Source organism: Pezoporus wallicus, unplaced genomic scaffold (assembly GCF_028554395.1).
Source record: "Pezoporus wallicus isolate ANWC-B61680 ecotype Strahan unplaced genomic scaffold, APGP_CSIRO_Pwel_v1 contig_6580, whole genome shotgun sequence".
Lineage (NCBI taxonomy): Eukaryota > Metazoa > Chordata > Aves > Psittaciformes > Psittacidae > Pezoporus > Pezoporus wallicus.
Genome location: NW_026635844.1, coordinates 1,918,529 through 1,940,720, shown reverse-complemented (window position 1 = coordinate 1,940,720; position 22,192 = coordinate 1,918,529). Strand labels below are relative to the sequence as shown.

Below are 22,192 nucleotides of genomic sequence, written 5' to 3'. Positions count from 1 at the left end.
TTATGTATCAGGTTTTTTATCTCCATGAGCTTCTTCTTTATCTGACAGAATCAAGAAGAACAAGCTACACATGACAAATGCTTGTCACATTATTTGATGAACTGTCAAAAGGAGTTCAATGAGGCAAAAGAATATAGATACTTCTACGGATTCACAGTAGTAATATAGAAAGAGACATTAAAAAGCTCACTAAAATATGCTTAAGCTTTGTACTTCTCTTTGTAGCACTTAATAAACATCCTGAAATTTCTTGTGTATATCTAAAAGGTTATAAATTTTCATGTCATTTATACCGAAGGCATTAGTAGTATAAACTGTTAAGTATATAACTATAACCCTTACACGACAATTTACTTAAACTATGTGATGTGTCTTATAAGCAGTATTATACTACATTCACTTCTAAAAATTAAAACAATTCTAGCATAATAGGATTTCTAAAATATCAACTATTACAAAGCACTCTGCTGTCAATTAGTCTTTTTGAAATACAAGTGAAAAAAAAAATCATTGGCACAAGATCAGTCACATTTCTGACAATGCAGAGCATCTTATCATACTCAATTTTACACATTTCAATGCTTTAACATAACATTAACACTAGCATTAACACTAGAATTTAATCTGGAGACAATCTTCACAGCCACAGCACACTTTTATTTCACAACAATGGTGCTTCGTTAGAGCATTCACCAGGATTTTGATTTCTGGCTCTGATTACTTTGCTGCTCATGAGCTGCTTATTTTTTTAATAGCTAATTCACCACCATGTTTGTACTTTTCAGCAAAATAATCAGAGTCAAAGCTTACAGAGAAATCTGGAGGACTCACATAAACGTTTCCATTGTCTATTGTGACCTTATAAATCCTTTGTTTGACTCCTTTTGATTGCCATTGTGGTGTTGGTGATGGCTCCAAAGGGTTTATTCCTTCATATAATCCTTCTCCTGTTTCCAAAGTAATTTTATACTTATGCCAAGGACAAACAATACATGCTTGACCATTGATATCCTGCAAGAACAAGAATTAAAAATAGCAAGTCACTGGCTTCCTATTCTTCTCCTGGAAGAATCTCTAGGACAAAAGATGTGTTTCCTGATTTGGATGTATGGTTGATCGCTTACCTATTTCTTTTGATGATATACTCAGAAAGAGTATTAAAATACAATGCAATAGAGTTTTTACATGACTCTATACTACAACACATTATTTTTATTTTGCTTGCGTACCTCTATTTCTCCAAGGCATAAAGGGCCTCCTTCATCTGAAACATGGTAGAAAACATTATTAATTTATGCAGCAGGTTTTATGTTAATTGTTGCAACATTTTGATCATATGTGCAAATATCTTACGGTAGCAGCGAGAGTCCATAGCATAAAATTTCCCTTCATGGTAGAAAACAAGAACTTCTCTGCCATTGACTCTGGCTGTTACTCTTCGAGACTTCTTTATGTCATCTTCTTTGCCAATTAATATAAGACCCTCTGGCTCCACTTCAACTGTTCCTGTGCTTGAGCTGTGCAAATTCACATCCTTGAAACACAAAAAAATTAAAAAAGCCACTTCTAAAACAGTTCATGTTTGAATTTCTACACGTAGAACGCATGTCTCAGTCCCAGAGAAAACCCCAAAGCATTTAACATGTGAGATGAAAGGAGTAGAAGTTTTACAAAAGACTAGCAAACATGCACACAAAGCAAAGCACAGGAGTTTGGTGACAATGCTTGGCCAAAGTGTTCACTAATGGAACTTGGACTAGGAAAATCAGCTGCTGCAAACCTGACACCTGAGGATGAGTCAAGATAAATTCTCAATCACTATTCCTTTACTCTGCACTTTATTCGCTACCTCCCTTCAAAACCTACATGAAACAAAAATAAGGACAGCAAATGTAATTTGCTGTACTGCGTAGTTTGGCTATGCAATGGGTAGCATTTACATGTAGATACAATACTCTTTGAATAATACTATGGCTAGAAATACAAAACTGATGCAAGTTGATAAAATATTCCATCTGCAAAAGGGAAAAAAAGAGTTTATTTGGGAGTTCTATTCAACCTGGCCTCTTTAGCAGATGTGTCTCTTTAGCAAATGTATCTGCTTTTCCCTTGCTCCTCTTACATATTTCAAATGTCTAATAGCCTCTCCCAGCAGAGAACATAAGCAGTTTTATCACAAAACCTGCCTTCCTGTTAAATTTGCTTACAATACCTACTGTGTTCTAGTTCCCTCTGAATTCCCAGTACAGCTATACAACCCTAACTTCCTCAGAAAATCAGGTTAAAAAAGGTCTTTGTATATAGAGACTGAAGGGAAACCACGGGTGTGGGGATCCCACTGCAGAGGAGTGCAGAGCCACCATACCTTAGGTCCACGCCAGATGGCAATGGAGATGAGAAAGCAGATCAAGAAATGGAGGCTCAGAATAATGAGGTCCAGCATTGCCTCTCTTCACGTGCAACAGCATGTGTCGCAGCCCTTCTTTATGTGTGAACAGAAGGCAGCAGGGTTGACCCCTATAGCACCAGAGGCACAATGTATGGAGGCTCATCGTGGCAGGGCCCAGCTCTGCCAGAACTGATAAGGAGCAGGGACATGCTGGGGCTGGCCTGATAACAGAAGAAAACTCTAGGTTCTTCTTGCTACCGTTCTTGCTGTCAGCCCACACCACCACCACCTCCTCCAAGAGGGATGTGCCAAACCAAAATCCTGCTCACAGCCACGCAATACATTATGTGCTTATTCGTATTCAGCAGCTGCATGTTTATTAATGAACCGTTATACTGGGAAGACAGATACGAGTGTGACATTTTCAAGGCCAGTTGTTATCTGATTTGCGTGCAATCAGGACTGACCCTCTGCTTTCCAGCTTACAGGAACTTCCATCAAGTCTTACCTAGAAAGCAAAACACTGTCAGACTCATGGGACAATCCAGTAAGGCATTCATGCTTATTTTCTTAAAAAAATAAGCATAGAGTGCAGCAAGCTAACCACAAGAAGAAATAGTAAGAAATACATAGTAAGAAATCCCCAGTCTTTTCACTATCACCTGTTTGCTGACTCTGCCTATAAATTTTCCAAATTGGCTAAAATCTTAAAACGCAGATGCCTGTGGTTAGAAACACTCTTATGAAGACACCTCTAAAAATTGCGTATCTAAATATACACACATATAGAAATACAGACGCACATGTATATCTACATACATCAACGTACACACATATATATGTATGTACAAAACAGTATTAAAATAACACTTGGCACCAAACCTGCAGCTCACTTATTGATGACATCTCTACAGTCAGACTGGATTTTGTATACATGAATTATCCAGGCACCCCAGTTTGAAACCTGGCTCAGACTGTCAGCACAGTGTGGACCCTGCATGGCCCAATCAGTAGGCAATCAGTAGCCAATGGCTTCATATTACCGTCAAGACTTGCACGCTTATCTATAACCAGCTACAGATCAAGATCCGCCTTGGCACATCAGAAGTCCTCCAGAAGTCTTTGAGGCAATGTACACTTGTTAATGTGCTGCCGAGTCTGTTAAAACACATGGTAGCAAAAGACTTTCTTCCCTTAGAAAAGGAGCACAGTTAAGGACTCCTCATCACGAAAGACCTCTAACTAGACCCAGTTACTGCAAGCCTACTGTTGCCCCTTTTTCTCACCCATAAAGTGGACATGTACCTGCAAAGTATGAACAGAACATAAGAGATTTCAACACATAGCAGCCCAGGAGGCACTGAAAAACCCAACAGAGGCAGAAGTCTCTTGCCTGGAGAGTCGTCCGAGTCTGGGATAGGATCTAGCGAAGGGCAGCAGACCTCCAAGATGGTTTTTCACCCATTACCACCTTTTCTTCCACCTCAGCCCCTGGCTTGGTGCCATCCAGACAACACTGCCTCCACAGCTGGAACCAGATGAGCAAAGTTCTGTTTTCTCCTTCCTTTCTTTGAACAGCACAGCCACATTAAGAGTGCATCAGGAGATAGCTGAGCTTGTGACCATCCCTATCAAAAGCATGTTAAAATGACAATCAGTCTGCCAATTTTCTCACAGTCCCTTGGAAAGTCAACTCTCTATCACACTCTGAGGTGAAATACTAACTAGTTTCGCTGGATCCTCTTTCTTCCAGGTTGATGATGGTGTTAAAACTGTTCATTCAAACAAGACATGGTGCCCGCATAACGCTCTGGGTCCCGCGCCAGAATCCCAAGCTACCAAGCAGCTACCACAATGGCACCTTATTGCTTCTGTTTAAATCCACTATGCACCATTTCATTTCAGGTGGGCAGGTGTAATTCTTGCATTAATTAACTAATTAGCTGTACAGAGTGAAGGGCTGTAACCGGCCTGCTGGATTGGATGTACAGGTATGAAACACCCCTGCTTGTGGCAAAAGTAATCTAAAACACTGTAATTGTTCATGTGAAGCATCTTTTAAGGCAGAGCAGCAACACTGTTCCGAGGCCACATCCTCATTTAGCTATAGTTTTATTAATAAGATTTCCATTACACCTACTTTACCAGCTGAATATTTTTTGTCATGTTGACACTGCAAATTAAGCCAAACCTACAATCTTCTGCAACAGAAGAGCTCTACTGGGAGTGCTAGGACTGGGCATGAATGATGTGTAGAGTTTACAGCTGGCAGCATATGCATGTCATGCCCTCAGAATGTTGATGGTAGTTCACATGTATGAAAATGACTGACAAACCAGAGCAGGTACAGTGAGAACTCTGCGCCTGCAGATTGGAGCTCTGTTAAATGCTGTAATTGGACCTAGGGGGCACCTCACCAATACCTGATGGAATGGTATTGACCCTGCAAAACTGCAGCCTAGACAGTTTGCTGTTCACCATTTTAATATTATTCCCTTTCCTTTCTATTTTGGCCTTCAACCAATCCATGCTGAATTGTACCTGATTGAATGATTTCAGATAACTTTTTCCAGCTAATCAAGACTACTTGTAATTTCAGTCTGTCCACAGAAGTGCTGCTAGCTCTCCTAGGGTGTATTTTCTCATGTTTAATAGAAGTATCTACTCCTGAATTCAAATTACTTTCTAAAAAGTACCAAACGGCACAGACCTTATTTGATCAGCCCTCCCCTTTTTAACTTTTGGTACCTACTACTGAGTTTGATTTTAGCCAGTTGTGAACCTAACTTACAGTAATTTCACCTAGCTTTCTTTTACCTACCTTCTATTTCCATAGCTTGCTTAAAGAAAGATCAGACGGGTCACTGCCTAGGTGCATTTAATGTCTGGATTTTCCCACTGATTTTTTTTTTTCTTACTAAGCTAGCTGCCCTGACATAGGCAGCACGATTATTTTCCTGTGATTTGTTGGCAAATTTACAGTGGCGGTCTCTTACCTCTCCAGTGATCATCTGGACCCTGTATTTACAAAAATAATCCCATTTTTGTTCAGCAGGACAGTGCTACCTCTCCTGCCTCTGTAAGCACTTGAAAGAGAGGTACAGAGGCTGATCACGCCAATGCCTTTGTTAGTCTCAGGTAAATCCTAAGAGGCTGTGTTGACCTGGCTACACCTCCTAAATACCTGGTTTGAACTGCTGGCATCCTAGCCTGTCCCCTTCTCCCTTTCATTCAAAAATTGCTCTTCAATGTTAATACTACATAATTCCCTTAGCACGTTTGAAAACAAGTTTCTTCCTGTTAGTTAGCCAACCTTGCATGCTGCAAGTCTCATTTGTGTTACAATAATGCAGATGCATTCACATAACTAAATCAGAGTAATTGATTATGACTGCATTGTTAAATGTATCTATTTTAGTATTTAAATTAGCTCAGTTCTATTCCAACACAGGTAGACTATTTATTGCAAACAGAGGCCGGAAGGCACTAGGGGGCTTTTGCCTTCTCTCTAGCTTTTAAGAACGAAGGTTCACATGCAAATAGTAACTTGGAAAAGTCAAAGGTTTACTTTTAGCAAACAAGTCAGGGTCTTCTATTTAAATAAGCATTTTAAGACTACGGGATACGAAAAGAAGCACCAGAGTAGACATACTGGCTTCAGATCAGATCACAACTGGTTGGCTCTGATACCACAGAATCACCTTGCAATGGAGCATCTCTGCCTCTTGATGCTGTAGCTCTGCTTTGTGAGCTGGCACATTCCTAGGGTTTTCTGCATTATCTGCAAACCTGCCCCCATGCACTGGGCTCCTCTGGAAACCCTTAGATACAAGAAGTTATCTCAAGGAATTATGGTAAGAAGTTTGTTTCCCCAAGTTGTTTTTCCATTTCGCAAACTGCACTTTTGTAAGCCTAACACTTACAAAGAAGTTAATCTTAAAAGCTTGTATATTTAAAAAAAGACACTGTCCACAGCACTGACAAAATACAATTTTCCCTAGCAATTTCTTTAAGCATTTTCCAGCAATTTCTTTAAACATTCAGCTATTAAAAAAGCACACACATATACCACATCCAGTTCATTATAATTTTATTTTAATATATTCTATATGATGTACTGCATTCTGTCCAGACCTCTAGAAAGTTATCCATTTATCCATCCTCTTCCCACCTGAACAAGCTTTCATATGGATGTATTTATTTTCTTTACTTATGCAGACGGTTTACATTACACTGCTGTGTTTTTTTCTTAAATAATTTCATTACTATCTGAACTCAGCAAGAATTATGATGTGCTCCGGTGCTTGCATTTTTTTTAATTATTAATTTGTTCCGTGCCTACCAAAAAAAAAAAAAGCTATCATAGCAGTAAGTAGTATAAAGTTAGCCTTAATGTTCTATGAACAAAGAAACATAAAATAGCTAAAACATTCATAAATATGTACCCAATTCTAGAGTGTTGTTTGCAAAATGCATATGGAGTACTCTGTATCAGAAAATACATACATTTTTCATGTTTATTTTTGGTAGCTTACTGCTGAGTATTTAATTACAGATTTCAGAAAGCATTTAGGTATGAAGAATAATGTCATCTGATTTATTACAACAGCGTCAATAACTGTGATCAAGAATAAGCAAACCTAACTGCTGCTACAACAATTATGTTTTCCTTCAGCAGAACAGTTACTAGCTAGATCTTACCCTTCTTCCAAAACTTCAATTTTTTTGTCCCATCCCTGGAAAAACGTGAACTGGTCTTTTTATGTTAACTCTTCCTGAAAGTTTCAATCACATCTCTTCTGTGTACATTTCAGGTTCCAGTTCTTCACCCACTGATGCACATTAAAACATTTCCCTGAAGAACCTAACTGTGTAATGGAGATTTACTCAAGCAATTTTCATCTAAAGCTATGCAAATCACACTATGACTCTTCAGAGAACTCCTCTACTCATGGATTTGGTCAGAGGGTTGTTTTCTGTTTTTTTTTTTTGTTTGTTTGTTTGTTTTAAACTTTTGACAGTGACTTGAGACCAGATGCCTCTTCACCTGTACACTTATTCAATTAATAGCCCATGCACATTATTAGACAGCAAGGAGTGGTAAGTACCAGATCCAAAAGCAAGAGAACAGAAGGCAGATCTTGAAAACATGGAGTCAACCACGTACAAAACAGGAATGGTGACACAGTAAGTACTTGAATAAACTGTATATATATATTCAGACCAATACTACTTGTTAACTTTTTGATTCTATTTTAACCGCCATAGCTTCTCTTAGGTGGATGAATGTGTCTTCACTGTGGACTTAAAATCCATCCTGATGGAAAGTTGGCTCCAGCACATTTCACTGTAACTGGTATGCCACTGCACTGAATTTTATAATCCTTGCCTCAGTCTGTCCTTAGAAATGGAAACTGCTGTTGAGTTCTAATGCTTAATATTCTGCATATTTGCTACCAGCTAAATATTACATACACACAATCAGTACTTATGTACTATCCTTCCCATATATATAAAGTGTTACAGAATTATAACATGTAAAAATCTAGATATGTTGTGCTAGCTTGTTGTATAAAATGCTCTTGGCTTTTTAAAACATAGTGGTAGTTGTTCAGGCGTTGTTGCTTTCAATCGCTTATATACGACAATAATTGTTAACACTTCAAATATAGCATAACATTACCAGTGAATAATGCTTTCATATTCTCAGTCATATTAAATCTAGATTGCTTTTACTTACTTTGATGAAGCCATTTGTCAATTGCATTCTCATATTTTTCTGGTTCCTTTAACCAGTCTTGATGCCACCTAAGGTTGGCAATAACATTTGAGTAATTCTGACCTAAACTTTGTTTCCAGCTGATAAACTGTCTTTTGTTATACTCCTGAACAGAAGAAGAAACCTTCGGGTAGTTTACTATAGAGTGGAGTATTTTGTCCAAGGAATGTACCATTGCTGGGAATTTTACAGCAATGTTTGTCAGCTCATCCGGATCAGCAGTAAGATCTGGAACAAACACGTCAGTTATGAGCCAGTTCGCACTTAAGTAAATTAATGAGTTGGTCAGGACATAAAAGTGGCAACATACCAAACAGCTGTGGAAGTACTGAACAGCCATCTGAGAACGTGATATATTTCCATTTGCCAGTTCGAAGCATGTACACGGAAGAATTTACATTGCATCCATGGAACTCACTCAATACCCATGAGGGCCGATGCCCTCTGGGTGACACTCCGTTCTCAGCCTTCCCATGTAGCAGTGGTATAAGAGAATATCCACTGAGGTTCTGTGGGACAGGAATTCTTGCTATATCTAAGCAAAGATAAACGAAGTCAAAATGCTACTGCAGTTACCGTGACTGAAAAAGCCTAACATAATACTACATGTGTTTAAAAAAATTCTATTTCAGTACTAAAACATGCGTTCCTAATTATTCTAGTAGAACACAGGAACCCCCAAATACACAAATAATAATTTAAAAGAAAAACCTTAAGGAGGTTTCCAAGGTCAGCATCTTGATCAAAAGCAGTATCTGTATCTGCTGTGTCTAAGTCCATCTTTAACAGACGTATGTTAAAAAAAAAATTGGAATAGCCTCCATTGAAGCACAGTGCTTTTTTATTTTTTAATCATGGTTTTATACCCTTCCCTTCGCTTCTGCTCTAACCAAGTCAGGCAGGCGAAAGAGACTGTCATAGCATGAAATGACCCCAAAAGCTACACATCCAAAATAGTCTAACCCTTCATTTCTGTGCTAATAACGGTGCTACTCTCTTACCTAATATTCTTCATCAGTGAGTAACAGAACATTTTACAAATGGTGGCCATTACGGTTATCACCTGTAACTGGTGGGGAAACCGAGGAACAGGGTCATTTGCTTCACTGGTACAGCTGGAGATGAAGATGGTGTCAGAGGTGGAATCCATACTGTGCGCGTATGGAAAACAATGAATAACTCTATGGCCTGCTGGATGGCCCCTAGAAGATGCTGTAACTTGAAGCTCCTGAGTATCAACTCACATCACAAGTGTCTCTAACTCCCAAAGACTAGGTCAATATTAAGAGGCTGCACAGATCTCTCAGAGACATCCTGAAAAACAGTTGAGAATCCCAAGCATGTTACCTAAACTAAACCTAAACTAGTGTGTCCTAAATGGAGCATGACAGACAGTTATTAAAAATTCATCACTTTCCATGTCAAAGAGCACTATGGTAGTATTTCATCTCCTATGCCAAGTGGTGATATGCAGTGCATATAAGTTCTATGCAACAAGGGAGGAAGGGAGGAAAGAAGGAACTTAAACCACCTGACCAGTTATGTTATTTGAGGAAAAGCACAAAGAAAAAAAGAAGATTTTTAACTTTTTACATATGATACTTACATAAGTACCATATCCAATGTAGATTACTTTTTATATATATAAAAGACTTGATATCAGAATTTGGAAGAGAAACCTATTCAGATTATAGTCTATTTTCATCTGGATAAATAGACCAGAAATTTTGAGAAGAGACATGCAGATAAAGATTCTTTCTTCTGTTCTTAGGAAATCAAATTAAGACAATATAGAAAAGGATTTTTCACTGTCTTTCACTAATTGAAGTATAGTTTTATCTACTATCCCACACTTTCTCAGGGAACTGCAGTATACAGTGACAGTTCTTGAAGAGCAAGCTTTGCAGAATGCCTGGAAAAGACCATTTTCTGATTGGTAGCCTAAAAAGTCCCAGATAAAGAATCAAATGGTGATTTCACCTAATGTTTAGTTTCAGTGAGATTCATCTCTTGCATGATTTACCACAGGTAACTGCTCAAAAAATTCACTCTAAAAAATAACTGCCATCTGCATGTAAGCAATTTACTATCAGTCTTTTTTATTTGATTCTCTGCCCTACAATGAATATTGCCACATCTAAGAAGGTAAGAATGATATCCATCATCATACTGTATTATGCTTGACATGATCAATAGCACAATTCCTGTACAAAGTTGCTATAACATTTCTTCCACGTGCCCCTTTGTAAAAGACATTTCTAATGAACCTCCACCCTTTCAGGTTTAATCTCATCTCTGGATGCATTTACACTGTTAGGTATGAAGGCTATAAAAAATTATTCATATCTAAACTGCATCTGACTTTTTAATCAGTTTTCCTTTGTTTTAAGATACTCCTATATAATTCATTATAATTGTGTTGATGACAGTAACATGAATAAGGAGCATCCTGAGCTCCTTTAAATTTTACATCAATTTTTTGCATTTAAGTTCATACGTATCCTCTGCCAATAAACTTTTATATCCCACTGTGTTACTACATTGTCTCACAAAGTGGAGATGAAAGCCTGACTATAATACAACTGGGGGAAAAAAAATAATTTTAAATTACTTAACTTACCAAGCATAGTAGGATATATATCCACAAGAGATACCACATTTGGTATTTGCTGCTGTTTTTTTATGCCTGGCCCCATAACTAAAAGGGGAACATGTGAACTTCCTTCATACATGCTCATTTTATAGAACTGCCGGTGTTCCATAGCAAGTTCTCCATGATCTGCAGTGAATATAACAACTGTTTTTTTAAGAAGCCTAGTATCTCTCAGAGCTGAAATAACCTCACCTGCAACAAGAAAAAGATACTGAAAGGCTATGTTCAAAATATTCTTTCCAACTTCTGTACCTGCAAAGAGGCATGCAAACCCTGAGGAATCCTAGACAGAGGGTTGGTATCTCCTCTCTGCCTTGGAAGGCAGAGCCCAATGCATTCATTCCAGAACAACAGTCGCCAGTGAGTTGCAAGGATCTGTTGAGTTGTTGAGGGCATTCAACAACAACCATAAAATGTCAAATGTCCTGCACCACAGGACAAGCTGCATTTTTGCTATGTCACTTTTGTTTAATTTCTCGGATAACTAATGCTAATCATTTCAACAGCAGTAGAATAGGTCAGCAGAAGCTCTGACACTGCAGTTAGGGTGAAGGACTCTTGAGAGCATCCACTTTACACAGCGTAAATGGAAGTTTCTCCTTCCTGTATCTACATCCCCTCAGGAGTTCCTTGCAAATTTGTGCAATGAAGACAGGGTCAATGAAGTCAGTAATTGCTTACACATCTTTAACATTAAAGATGATTCTTGCATAAGCAGACTAATTAAAAGCTTAAAATATGTTACCAAATTAAACCCCAGTGCTGTTACTTTGCAATACCTTCATTCCAGAAGTGCCATCAGGCTCCAATTGATGTCTCTTTTTTTATTTTTAATTTTCTTTAAAATGTGGAAGAGTAATTCAGTGTCTTGATCATTCTAACATTGCTAAAAAGATCAGCTTATTTATTCATTAATTTTATATTACAATATAAAGGAATTCTTATTCTTTCATGGTCACTTTTCAAATTTTTAAATAAAATACTTGTCCTGGGTTCAGCTGTAACAGTAAATAAAGACCAATTTGCATTATAATAATTACATAATTATGTATGTAGATGTTACTGCAAACTAAAAAGAATTCTGAATGCCTAATTAGTTTTTTTTGTTTTTCTTCTCTTTAACTTTCAATAGTATGCTGCTAAGGGAAACATCGTAAGTTTACTATGTGTAATAGCTGTCATCCAGCTATATTGAAATCAATCTCCAAGGAAATCGCTTGTGCCATAAAATGTACCTTTCCTTTCAGCTCTGCTCTGCTAGTCTGTCCCCATTCCCAGTTGCTTGCACTGATTCAATTAGTACTTAATCAACGAGTACTTAGTTCCTCTTGTACACTGGTAACTGTTTTGCTACAGTTACTGGGCTTTTACAGGGTCTCTGACTGGTGGGCGTGATTACTTTTCACAGTGCTCTGAATTCACCTTGCAATAGCCTTAAAAACTATCCAGTTATTTATCATATAGACTGATTAAGCAGCATCCATGTGGCTTACTCGCAGATCTGAACTGTGTTTTGTTTCGGTTCCTTTTTTTTTTTTTTCCTAGAAGACCAGCTCTATGGGCATTTAATTACGAAAATCAGAACAAGAAAACTCACTGTAGAATGAAACATTACCTACCGAGCATGGCATCTGTCTCTGCACACATAGCATAATAAAATGCTCTAATATTTCTCACTTCTTGCTTTGTAAACTCGCCTGTGCAATTCTTAGTGTAAGATGAGTAATAGTCTACTGGATGCATCTTTGAAAGAGAAGACCACTTGGGTATTTTAATAGCTTCATAAGTCACCTAAAAATAAAAGGAAATTCACATTACTTTAGCAACTAATTAATTTTTTTAAAAAACAGATTTAACTTAAAACTTTTTAGCACAAATTCACAGTTCTCAACTTGTTGTCCAGGAAACATTAGCTTCTTTCCCATTACATGGTGCTGCCAGCTTTCCCCTTCTTCCCCTCTGCTTCCACAGATATGAAGTATTTTTAAGAGAGTGCTGTAAAAATCAGCTAGAAACTAAGGCTAGGAGCCATAAATATGTGTTCTATTAGCTGATGTCTTTTTTTAAGAGAGATACTGCAGAACAGTCTTCTGGAACTGTACTCCAGAGTAAGTACAAAAGTATTGGCGTAGTTTCATTAACTATAGGATAATTACAACTCGTATGTATCAAAAAGATCAAGTGTTTTGTGAATCCACAGAACAACATGGAAATTTACATAGTCTGGTAAGGTCTCTAGAAAAGTGGATGACAAGTCTTGACATCTTGATAAAAAGAATTCACTATTACTAGTCAAATTTTCTGACACTTTTCTATTTGTTTCTACAGTTGTCAATCCATTCAGTTATAAAGAATTCTAAGATCAGTTTGAAACCAAAATGTAGGAGCCAATCGGTTACAAACAATGATGGATTTGTATATTCAAACTGCCATGCTCACAGATACGGTGTGCTGCCATACCAGCTTTAAAGCCTCAGCATTTGACATACACGTTTAGCCTAGGCAGTCATACTGTACATATTCCTTTAAGTAAGTGCTGCATTTAACAGTTAATTACTTCCATACTGTAGACTTAAAGCACGTTACCATGAAGCAGAGATGTAGTCTTTGTATAGAAAACTTAAGTTTTTAAATTAATAAACCAGACATGTTGCCTTAATTTACATCTGGAAATCTTCTTAACAGAGCTGAGGCCTAGATTATGGCACATCAACTCTAATGCCTGTGCAGCACCTTCTGGGGCTGCAGCCACAGCTCCACTCCCAGGCTGTCCCCAAACACGGGCAGCATGGTTCCTGATAAATTAACTGAGGTGCTTACTTTCCAAGCAGCTCCATGAAGCACAAAAGCAATCAGACTAAAGGTGTCCCTAGATGCATTGCATCCCTGTTTATTGGTGTAGCAGTTTAATAAGCATCAATCTCTGCTGAACCCAATTTGGTTTTGCCCCAAGGTGTGGATGGGTAACTAAGAGCTGTCTGGGGAGCTACTAGCACAGCATGTCTCTGGAGCACAAGCTATAGTTTTGACCACCAGTGCTGTTATGGACATGTGTTCCAGTACCCACAAAGTTCTACCCCCCACAACAGTCAATATTCTCTATTAAGTTATCTAGCAGATGTATTAAGTCATAGAATCATGTAGGTTAGAAAAGACCTTTAAGCTTATCAAATCCAGCTGTTAACCCAGCACTGCCAAGTCCACCACTAAACCATGTCCCTCAGAGCCACATCTACACGTCTTTTAAATGCTTCCAGGGATGGAGACTCCACCACTTCCCCGGGCAGCCTGTTCCAATGCTTGACAATTTCTTCTCTTTTTTATGAAGAAAATGTTCCTCATATCCAGTCTAAACCTCCCCTGGTGCAGCTTGAGGCCATTTCCTCTCATCCTATCACTTGTTACTCGAAAGAAGAGACCAGCACCTAAACAGTTGGTACGGCAGCAGGAGGTGAAGTGCCCATAGGGATAAAACCCAGCTTTGCAATACAGTCAGACATACCAAAACCTAAGTTTTCTTAGAGCCTTTAGAAAACAGGCTGCAAAAACAAAATCATACCAGGCAATTGCTTCAGACATCTTCCTATTGCTGAAGGTCCTTGGCTACAGAAAGTCACATTTTAGACTCCTCAAATGGTGTCTATTAGTCACTTAAGACATAACAGGACCCAAAAATGTCCCACACCATCCACCATTCATCAGAAGACTGAAAAAGGTTCTACAGGAAAAGGGTTCTACAGGACTACACCGTAGTTTTAGGGATTCACATAGTCATGAACCCTTTGTTTGTCTGACGTAATTCATAGCTAGGAAAAAAGCCATATGCCCTGAAAAAGTACTGGCTAGTGCAAAATATAGGGGACCATCTGCTTAGCAACACAGGGTTTCATAAACATACCATGTTGATATTCTGTTCTGTATTAGCTACTCAGTAAACACGTAATTTAATTCAAGTTCTTCATCTATGCAAAATTCTTCATCAGATTGATCTCTCATTTTCAAAGACTGCTTCTTCCATAGGCAAAACATGGAAGCTACATTCCGTAAGCACCATCCAAAGGTCAATAAATGGTAATATGTGGTTCACATAACTGAGTATGTGTATGTAGTGGTGGAAGAGACCTCAACAAGCTATGGAGTTTATTTACTCTAACTGGATGACAAAAATTTGTGAGAGATGTTATAACTCTGCTTGCAACTTTAAAAAAGCTAACCCCACTTCCCAAGATGTCCAACCTAGCAATTAGCACCTAGCAAGTCTTCTTTAATATCCAAGCCAGATCTTGATTTTTGCAAATGAGGTGTTCTTTTTCCCCCAGGCTTTTCCTCTACCAAAAAGCTTCTCACCATTTCCAGAAGAACCCTGTACATCCTTTTTTCTAAGACTTTGTATTCTTATTGCACCAGGATAATTTTGCAGTTTCCCAGCAGAAAAGGCCACAAGTTACATGAACTAGGGGTGGGTTTTTGTTGGTTTTTTTTTGGTGTGTGTTTTGTTTTTGTTTTTGTTTTTGCAGGGGTGTGATGTGTTTTTTTTTTGTAGGTTGGTTGGTTGGTTGGTTGGTTTGGTTGGGTGGGGGGTTTTGGTTGTTTGGGTTTTTTGTTTGTTTGTTTTAATGTAAGCATGAAGTCTTTTCAAACCCAATTCTCAGTTCTTCAGCTGCAGAGAATCTTAATGCCTTTATGCAGTGAATGCTGTTTTAGCCCATTTATATTTTAATGGCAGATAATGGCACCTGGAGACCACACAAGACAGAGAAAAAAAATTACTGCTTCTTGGAATGGAGTGCAATCTGTTAGCTTTCCACTTACGGACACAGTGGGACTTTTGTGCACTCTAAAAACATTCAATAGCAACAGTGGCACAGAAGGAAATTAACAGAAAAGTGACTTCTGTGTCTTACTACTTTACGTTCTCGGTTCATATTTTAGGAAAAGTCAATCGCTCCCTATAAAACTTAGAATGATGACATTCAGCATCATTTATAACAAGCACAATAAAAAAAAGCTACAAACAATGAACTTCAGACCATTACTGAAAAAAAAAAATAATACAGGTATGTATAGCAGTAATTTCATTTTCTGTTTAATGTGTTTTTAGCCACAGAACTCCAAACTTCTTTATTGATTCAGTAACGACTGCTAACAAAGCCTTTCCTACAACAGAAAGAAATTCTTCACTTCTAATTGCTCAACCTTAAAGCAGAAATCTAACATCTAGACCAACAATTTTCTTACTCTGCACTGACATATCTAAACTGGGTCTGACTTGGAAAGTCATGTGAGGAATAAAATATTGTTCATAACAAGTACATTTATAAATAAACTTATATTCAAATTTCATCTTCACATACCTTTTCAAGCCAATAGGGAGATGTTACAAATGTAGAGGATCCAAAATTTTCTCCTGCATAGGGTGATGGATACGGGTGTGGTAAATTCAGCCCCAAGTAAAGAACAAATGGTTGAGTAAGGTTAACGGCTTCATTCTTTATCCAATTAACTGCTTTATCAGTATTCTGCCAATCTGCTTCCATCACTCTCACATGCTTCTTATCACCAGTCAGGTTTACCATAGGTCTCCCTTCTTGGCGGAGCAGAAAGTCAACATCCCTAGTCCAAGCTTCCACACGGTTACTGAAAATACATACATATGATACACACTCAGTGGAAAAATGTGTTCTTCACCGCTTCCTTCAAGTCAAAAGAGTTAAGAATTCCTGAAGAACTTTCCTTATACTGCAATCTATTTGTAATTTCTACAATAAAGAGAATTGTTATTCAATTGATCAATATCTATTACACATCTATTTTATACTCAAAGCTTTAGCAATTTTTTTCTGCTTCTGAATCTTCTTATTTATTATAACTTCTTCTCAGAATGGTTCTTCTCACATCTACAAAATAATATTTAGAAATAGCATCTCCATCTTGTTGACCCTGCTACCCTTTCTGATATGGATTCACATTACTTCACCTGGCAAAGAGGGCATTAGGTTTTTGTTATTTAAAAAAGTCCTGTGGGAAACAACTTGCCTGGAGAGGCTGCCTTTAGAAGCATCATTCCGGTTTTGGATAACACTATTATAACATTTTTAAACACTACCACTTACAACAAAAGTCCGTAAGAGTGACTGATCTTGTACAATGGCATTCTTGTATAAATGCTATCAAGAAAAGGGAACAATGGAGTAGAATGGTGTAAAGAAAGCAAGAAGGAGAAAAAGAACACTTTAATGATTATTTTTTTAACATATTTTCTAGTATCATGACAATATTGCCTCTCTAAAATGCTGAGAAATCTAAGCTGCAGATGTCCTGAATTCTTTGCCAGAATGAATGACACCATGGCTGCCATAAACAAGGGTTGGGGGGTTGGAACAGCTCATGAAGAACTGCAGTGCATTGGACGGACCCACATTAGAGAAGTTGGTGGAGGGCTGTCTCCCATGGGAAGGACCTCATGCTGGAGCAGGGGAGGAGTGTGAGGAGTCTTCCCCTGAGAAGGAAGGAGTGGCAGAGACAGCATGCGATGAATTGACCACAACCCCCATTCCCCATCCCCCTGCACTGATGGGGGTGAGGAGGTAAAGAAAATCAGTACGAAGTTTAGCCAGATTGTAGGAAGGGGTAACAAGAAGGTGATTCAAGATTTGGTTTAATTTCTCATTATCCTACTCTGACTGCTAACTGGCAATAAATTAAATTGATTTCCCTTAGTCAAGTCTGTTTTGCTTGCAACAGTAACTGGGAGGTGATCTCTCCCTGTCATTATCTCAGCCTACAACCCTTTCGTTCTATTTACTCTCCTCTGTCCAGCTGAGGAGGGCAGTGACAGAGTGGCTTTGGTGGGCACTAGGCATCCAGCCAAGGCCAACCCAGTGCAACAGCGTAAGTCTTTGAAAAGGTGTGACCTTCAAAGAAAAAAAAAAAGACAAAAAAACACGTCATGTTTTGTGATGGTGGATTTGATACCCAAGCTTTATCAAATATGTTTTCCTACATTGCTGGTATAATACAACCTGGAAGTCTCAAGACACCGTTTTTGAACTTCACTTACAGAGCAATGCCAATGATCAAAAATAACCTTCATTCATATTGGGCAAAACCACAGCCTTGATACTCACCTTCCATCTACAGGTAAAAGCCATAGGGCATCTGCATGGGATACACTTGGTTGTGCACAAAGTTGCTAAATTTCTTTCACATGAAAGCTACTACCATTTCAGAGATAGAAACCACTTGCCAGACAATTACATGATTAATTCAGTCCTGCCTGTTTTGCAGGAGGAGAATCTATCTGATTACCTTACTGAATGATGTCCAGAAGTATAGTCCAATTTCCCATACTTCTGTGTGTGGTAGCCATGCTTCTCCATGAGATCCATCCATGTTACATAACCTGGATCTAGACCTTTGAAGTTATTCCAAGACTCTGTTAAATGCGTGAAAAGACCACTCCACATCGCTGGGGAGAACAAAGAAATGGGTTATGGTTTTCGATGAGGTGGTACTTCCTATCTAAATGCAAGTTACTTGAGAAGCGATCAATCAGTATTTTTGTGGCAAAAAGTCCACATGTACAAAGTATTACACTTCCAAATCTTACTTTCATCATCAATACAAATAACAACATTTACTAAAATAATCCCCAGAATTACAGAAGGTCCCATCCAGGTGCTATGCAATCATTAAATAAAGGTTTCCCGTAGATTAGGAAATATTCCTATTAATTGCAGACAGAAAATGCCATGGTAGTACAGATCCTGATGAAACAGTCATCTATTTACATTTACAGAGTATTATCTGCCCTTACTTCAGTTAAATTTGAACATGAATTTAAAGTCTGTGGAGGGAATTAGTGAATATTATTTTTACAAATAATATATGCCCTCAGTTTTATCCTCTTTAGGTAATTAACTTCACTATCAGCTCTAGAAAAAAAAACAGATTATTAAAGAGGCCAAGAAGAAAAGAAACCAAGGGAAGACTTGCAAAGGAACTGTAAGTATTGTATTTATTAGTGAATTCCTGTGTTTCTTTGCAGATTGTTGAGAATCATTCACTCTTCCCAATTCTAAGAGTCAAAAGGAGTCCTAAACCGGAACGAACCTGTTCTATTCACAATGGAAATATCCTGTGTGGCAGCCCTACCTCCGTACCATGGCAATACTCCTACCTCCCCCACCCTAAAATCCTCCTTCTCACCATCTCTTCTAGTGTGATCTCTGACACCTCCCCAACAGATGTACCCTCAGCTCCTTGGACGTCTCCAAGCCACTGGCTAAACAAGAAATGTCCTGCTAGTTCAGAGCTACACTTGTGATGACTGACAAGTGGTCATGATGATGTTGGTGGACCACCTATAATGATAAACAGAAATGATGAACTGTTGAATTCATCATGCAGTATCTTCTTCACTGGGAGCAGTAGCTGCTATTTTCACAAAACTTCTTAGAAAAATATACAGTTACTATTCTCAGCAACAGAGATTATCTGAAAGATGCAAAAATTGAGAAAACACGACTGATGTCACGCTCATGTACTCTCACTTAAGATGAGGCCCTGAAAACAGAAAAGGGTACCAGTAAAAGGTTATCAGTAAATAAAGTACTAAAAAATTAATCTGACAGCCTGTGCCTGCTGCAATCAGGATGGGATGCTTGTTCCAGTGTATGCTTGAGAGAAAGGGGGATCTTCCTTTCCTTCCTTTAAATTTCATTTACAACTCCCAAGGGGTCTTTGCAACAACTGAAAGGTCTAGAAGCATTTTAAGAGGCAAACTTTGCTTCCTTCTAACTTCCCAGCAAATTCTGCAAGAGGGAAATTGAACACAGGGCAACTACTGCAGCAAGTATATTCAAATATTCAATTAAAGCTACTGAAGAATACATAATGCATTCAGCACACTGCTTGGAATAAATGCCATTGGAAGGCAGTACTATTCATCTGTTATTATGTAATACTATTTCCTGAGACAGGAAAGAGAATTATTAATTTTGCATTGGGGAGAGCAGTTCTGAATGTAGCTTTAGCACTGCAGCAGACAGACTGATGATTTTTCTTCAAATCCAGAAATATTTTTTTCAAATAGTAACGCTGCAGTGGAATTTGCAAAAAGATTTGTGAGCTCACACATAGCTTGGAAAAGAAGAAACAAACAAACAAATAATGAGAAACAGAAATGAGATACATATAAAACATGAGTACCCTCTATAAATTCAGACACAAACGAAAATAAAATTGGGTCTTACTGATAAACAAAACAAATTCCCTAAATTAAATCCTTCAAAATTTCCCATTATTACCATGTATTTAAATTGACACATGCTTGGTCCTACCTGCACGGGAAGGACAACAAATTGGAGAATTGGTATAGGCATTGAGAAAGACAGTGCCATATCTTTTCATAAAATTTATGAAAGGCAAATCCACAGTCTGATTTCCAGGATAAAACGTCAAGCGTCCATCCTGCATAGAAAAACAGTATATAAACAGTATGAACTCAAACTACTGGCTACATTAATTCATAGTTTTATTACCTTAACTTGCATTACTCAAACGTTGCCAATTCTACTCAGGTATGGAAAATAAAATGTTGAGAAGCTATAATTAGACTAATTTAATGGATAAAGAAAAGTGTTACATAAAGGAGATGAGGCCTTTTTCATTGTAAAATTATTTCCTTTCTACTGCTATACACATTCTGATGTCCAGTTCTTATGGTAGTAGAGTCCCACCATGATGTATTCAACAGGGATAGCTATGGTGAAAGGTGACGAGAAGCCAGTCTGAATCCTGATGCAGATGTGTGCATTGGCATGTATTTCTGTGAAATCAGAACTGATCCTTCATCTTTTTCCTTCTTTTAAAGGTTTATCCACACATCTCTGTGAACTTACTCTACACTCTGGACTGGAAAAGTGGCAAGACAGCTGAGTTTAGAATACAAGAGTTACCAACTGTCTCAGTAACATGGGAGGCCTGTCTTCAGTTGTAAGCAAGGAAACATACCTGGTATTTGTGAATTAAAGATCTTTCCTACCTGTCTAGAGGTTAAAACGGCTGTATCAATAAATCATTTAATAAAGCCACTAGAAATCCATAAAAACATATATACTAGTTCCTTTATCCTTTTAGCTGTAGATATACATCCAAGCAGCTTATTGTAATATTTGTTATACCAAACAGTGCAAGTATGATGCCCAACAGCTTAACTCAGTCATTTGCTCTGTGATTACAGACATTCTCCATCCCATCCCTAAAGTTCTTAGGATTTACAATGGCAAAACCAACAGGCTGTAGTGACCTTAATTTCCATTTTGCTTTCTAAGCCGAGAGAAAAGCATTAATTTCTTTTACACACCATCTCTGTCCCATTAACTGCTGCCCTGCTCTACAGCCCGGCTGACATGCCTCCCTCTACCGTGAATTGCGGTGACAAGCTGGAGATACCACAGCTGACACCCCGTACCACACAAGCAGAAGTCTCTGACTACTGTAATGCGCCCGTTGAATACGTGCAGCACACTCCCGTTAAGAAAGCCGAGTCTGGTTTACAATACAAGAGTTACCGACTGTCTGAGCGACACGGGAAGCCTGCCCTCATTACCCCAGGCAAGCCTTCCACCCCGTAGAGGTGGTGGAGAATAAAACCCAGCCCTGTAGCCTATGGCTGTAGAAGGAACAGGCACGGAAAAGTCCTCTCTGCTATTAGATATCCTCGAAGGTCCCTCTCCCGCCGGCATCTGCGAAACGCCGCCGAAGCACCGCTGCCGCTCTGCCACCCTCCTGCCCTCCCTCACCGCGGCCCCGGCCACTACCGCGCCCAGGAGCCTCACCAAGGAGTCGCAAACCACCAGCACCACGCTGGGCCGGGGCTGGCCCACGGGGGCGCCGGGCGGCGGCCTCGCCCCGGCCCAGGGCGCGGCGGCCATAAGGAGCAGCACTAGCCCGGCCCGCCTCAGCGGCAAGGCGCCCGACATCGGCCCGGCTCTGTGACCTCCCTCTCCCGGACAGAGGGATGCGGCAGTCCCGAAGACCGATCCGGCCCCACCAGAGGATCAGCCGCCTCAGCAGAAGCGCTCACCACATCAGGGTACGGCTCCGAGCGGCGGCAAAAACTACATCTCCCACAATGCACGAAGCAAAATGGCGGCTAAGGGGGGCAAGTCTCTGCCCTGACGCCAGGGCGTATGCGCCGGGGCAGTGGTTGTGACCTGTCCCGTCGCGGCTCGGCTCGCCTTGGCTTGCTGCGGCCCGGTCTGTGGCGGGGGAGCCGGCCGTGCTCGGTGGGTCCGCCTGCGCTGTGTCACTTCTCCCCGCGGGCCTCCGCTGTAGGTACGAGCTGGGGAGCCGAGCGGGTGTTCGC

At 39.2% G+C, this 22,192-nt stretch overlaps 2 protein-coding genes across 3 annotated transcripts; both read right to left on the bottom strand.

Moving 5' to 3' along the window:
* On the bottom strand, positions 1-2,495 carry RFESD (Rieske Fe-S domain containing). The gene is made up of 4 exons (XM_057398391.1): positions 2,366-2,495; positions 1,354-1,534; positions 1,230-1,264; positions 1-1,011 (listed from the first exon to the last, which is right to left on the bottom strand). The coding sequence occupies exons 1-4, from the start codon at positions 2,441-2,443 to the stop codon at positions 730-732; spliced, it is 576 nt and encodes a 191-aa protein (XP_057254374.1). The 5' UTR covers positions 2,444-2,495; the 3' UTR covers positions 1-729.
* A 274-nt stretch (positions 2,496-2,769) lies between these two features.
* Positions 2,770-21,806, bottom strand: ARSK (arylsulfatase family member K). 2 transcript variants are annotated; one of them, XM_057398390.1, is made up of 9 exons: positions 21,663-21,806; positions 20,163-20,292; positions 18,130-18,289; positions 16,176-16,458; positions 12,441-12,612; positions 10,789-11,013; positions 8,479-8,703; positions 8,130-8,396; positions 2,770-2,897 (listed from the first exon to the last, which is right to left on the bottom strand). In XM_057398390.1, the coding sequence occupies exons 1-9, from the start codon at positions 21,804-21,806 to the stop codon at positions 2,887-2,889; spliced, it is 1,617 nt and encodes a 538-aa protein (XP_057254373.1). In that variant the 3' UTR covers positions 2,770-2,886. The 2 variants fall into 2 exon arrangements, with proteins under 2 accessions (XP_057254373.1, XP_057254371.1); XM_057398388.1 differs by lacking the exon at positions 2,770-2,897 and adding an exon at positions 6,079-6,210.
* Positions 21,807-22,192: the final 386 nt, after the last annotated feature.

Excerpts from the sequence above, each read along its gene's own strand:
- ARSK (XM_057398388.1), bottom strand. The coding sequence starts at position 21,806 with ATGTCGGGCGCCTTGCCGCTGAGGCGGGCCGGGCTAGTGCTGCTCCTT. Across the intron at positions 12,613-16,175 it reads CTCCCTATTGGCTTGAAAAG|GTGACTTATGAAGCTATTAA; the intron begins GTATGTGAAGAT and ends TTTTATTTTTAG. Across the intron at positions 6,211-8,129 it reads TGACAAATGGCTTCATCAAA|GGTTTCCAGAGGAGCCCAGT; the intron begins GTAAGTAAAAGC and ends CTTGTATCTAAG.
- RFESD (XM_057398391.1), bottom strand. The coding sequence starts at position 2,443 with ATGCTGGACCTCATTATTCTGAGCCTCCATTTCTTGATCTGCTTTCTC. Across the intron at positions 1,265-1,353 it reads TATGGACTCTCGCTGCTACC|ATGAAGGAGGCCCTTTATGC; the intron begins GTAAGATATTTG and ends ACCATGTTTCAG. Across the intron at positions 1,012-1,229 it reads TATGCCTTGGAGAAATAGAG|GATATCAATGGTCAAGCATG; the intron begins GTACGCAAGCAA and ends TTGTTCTTGCAG.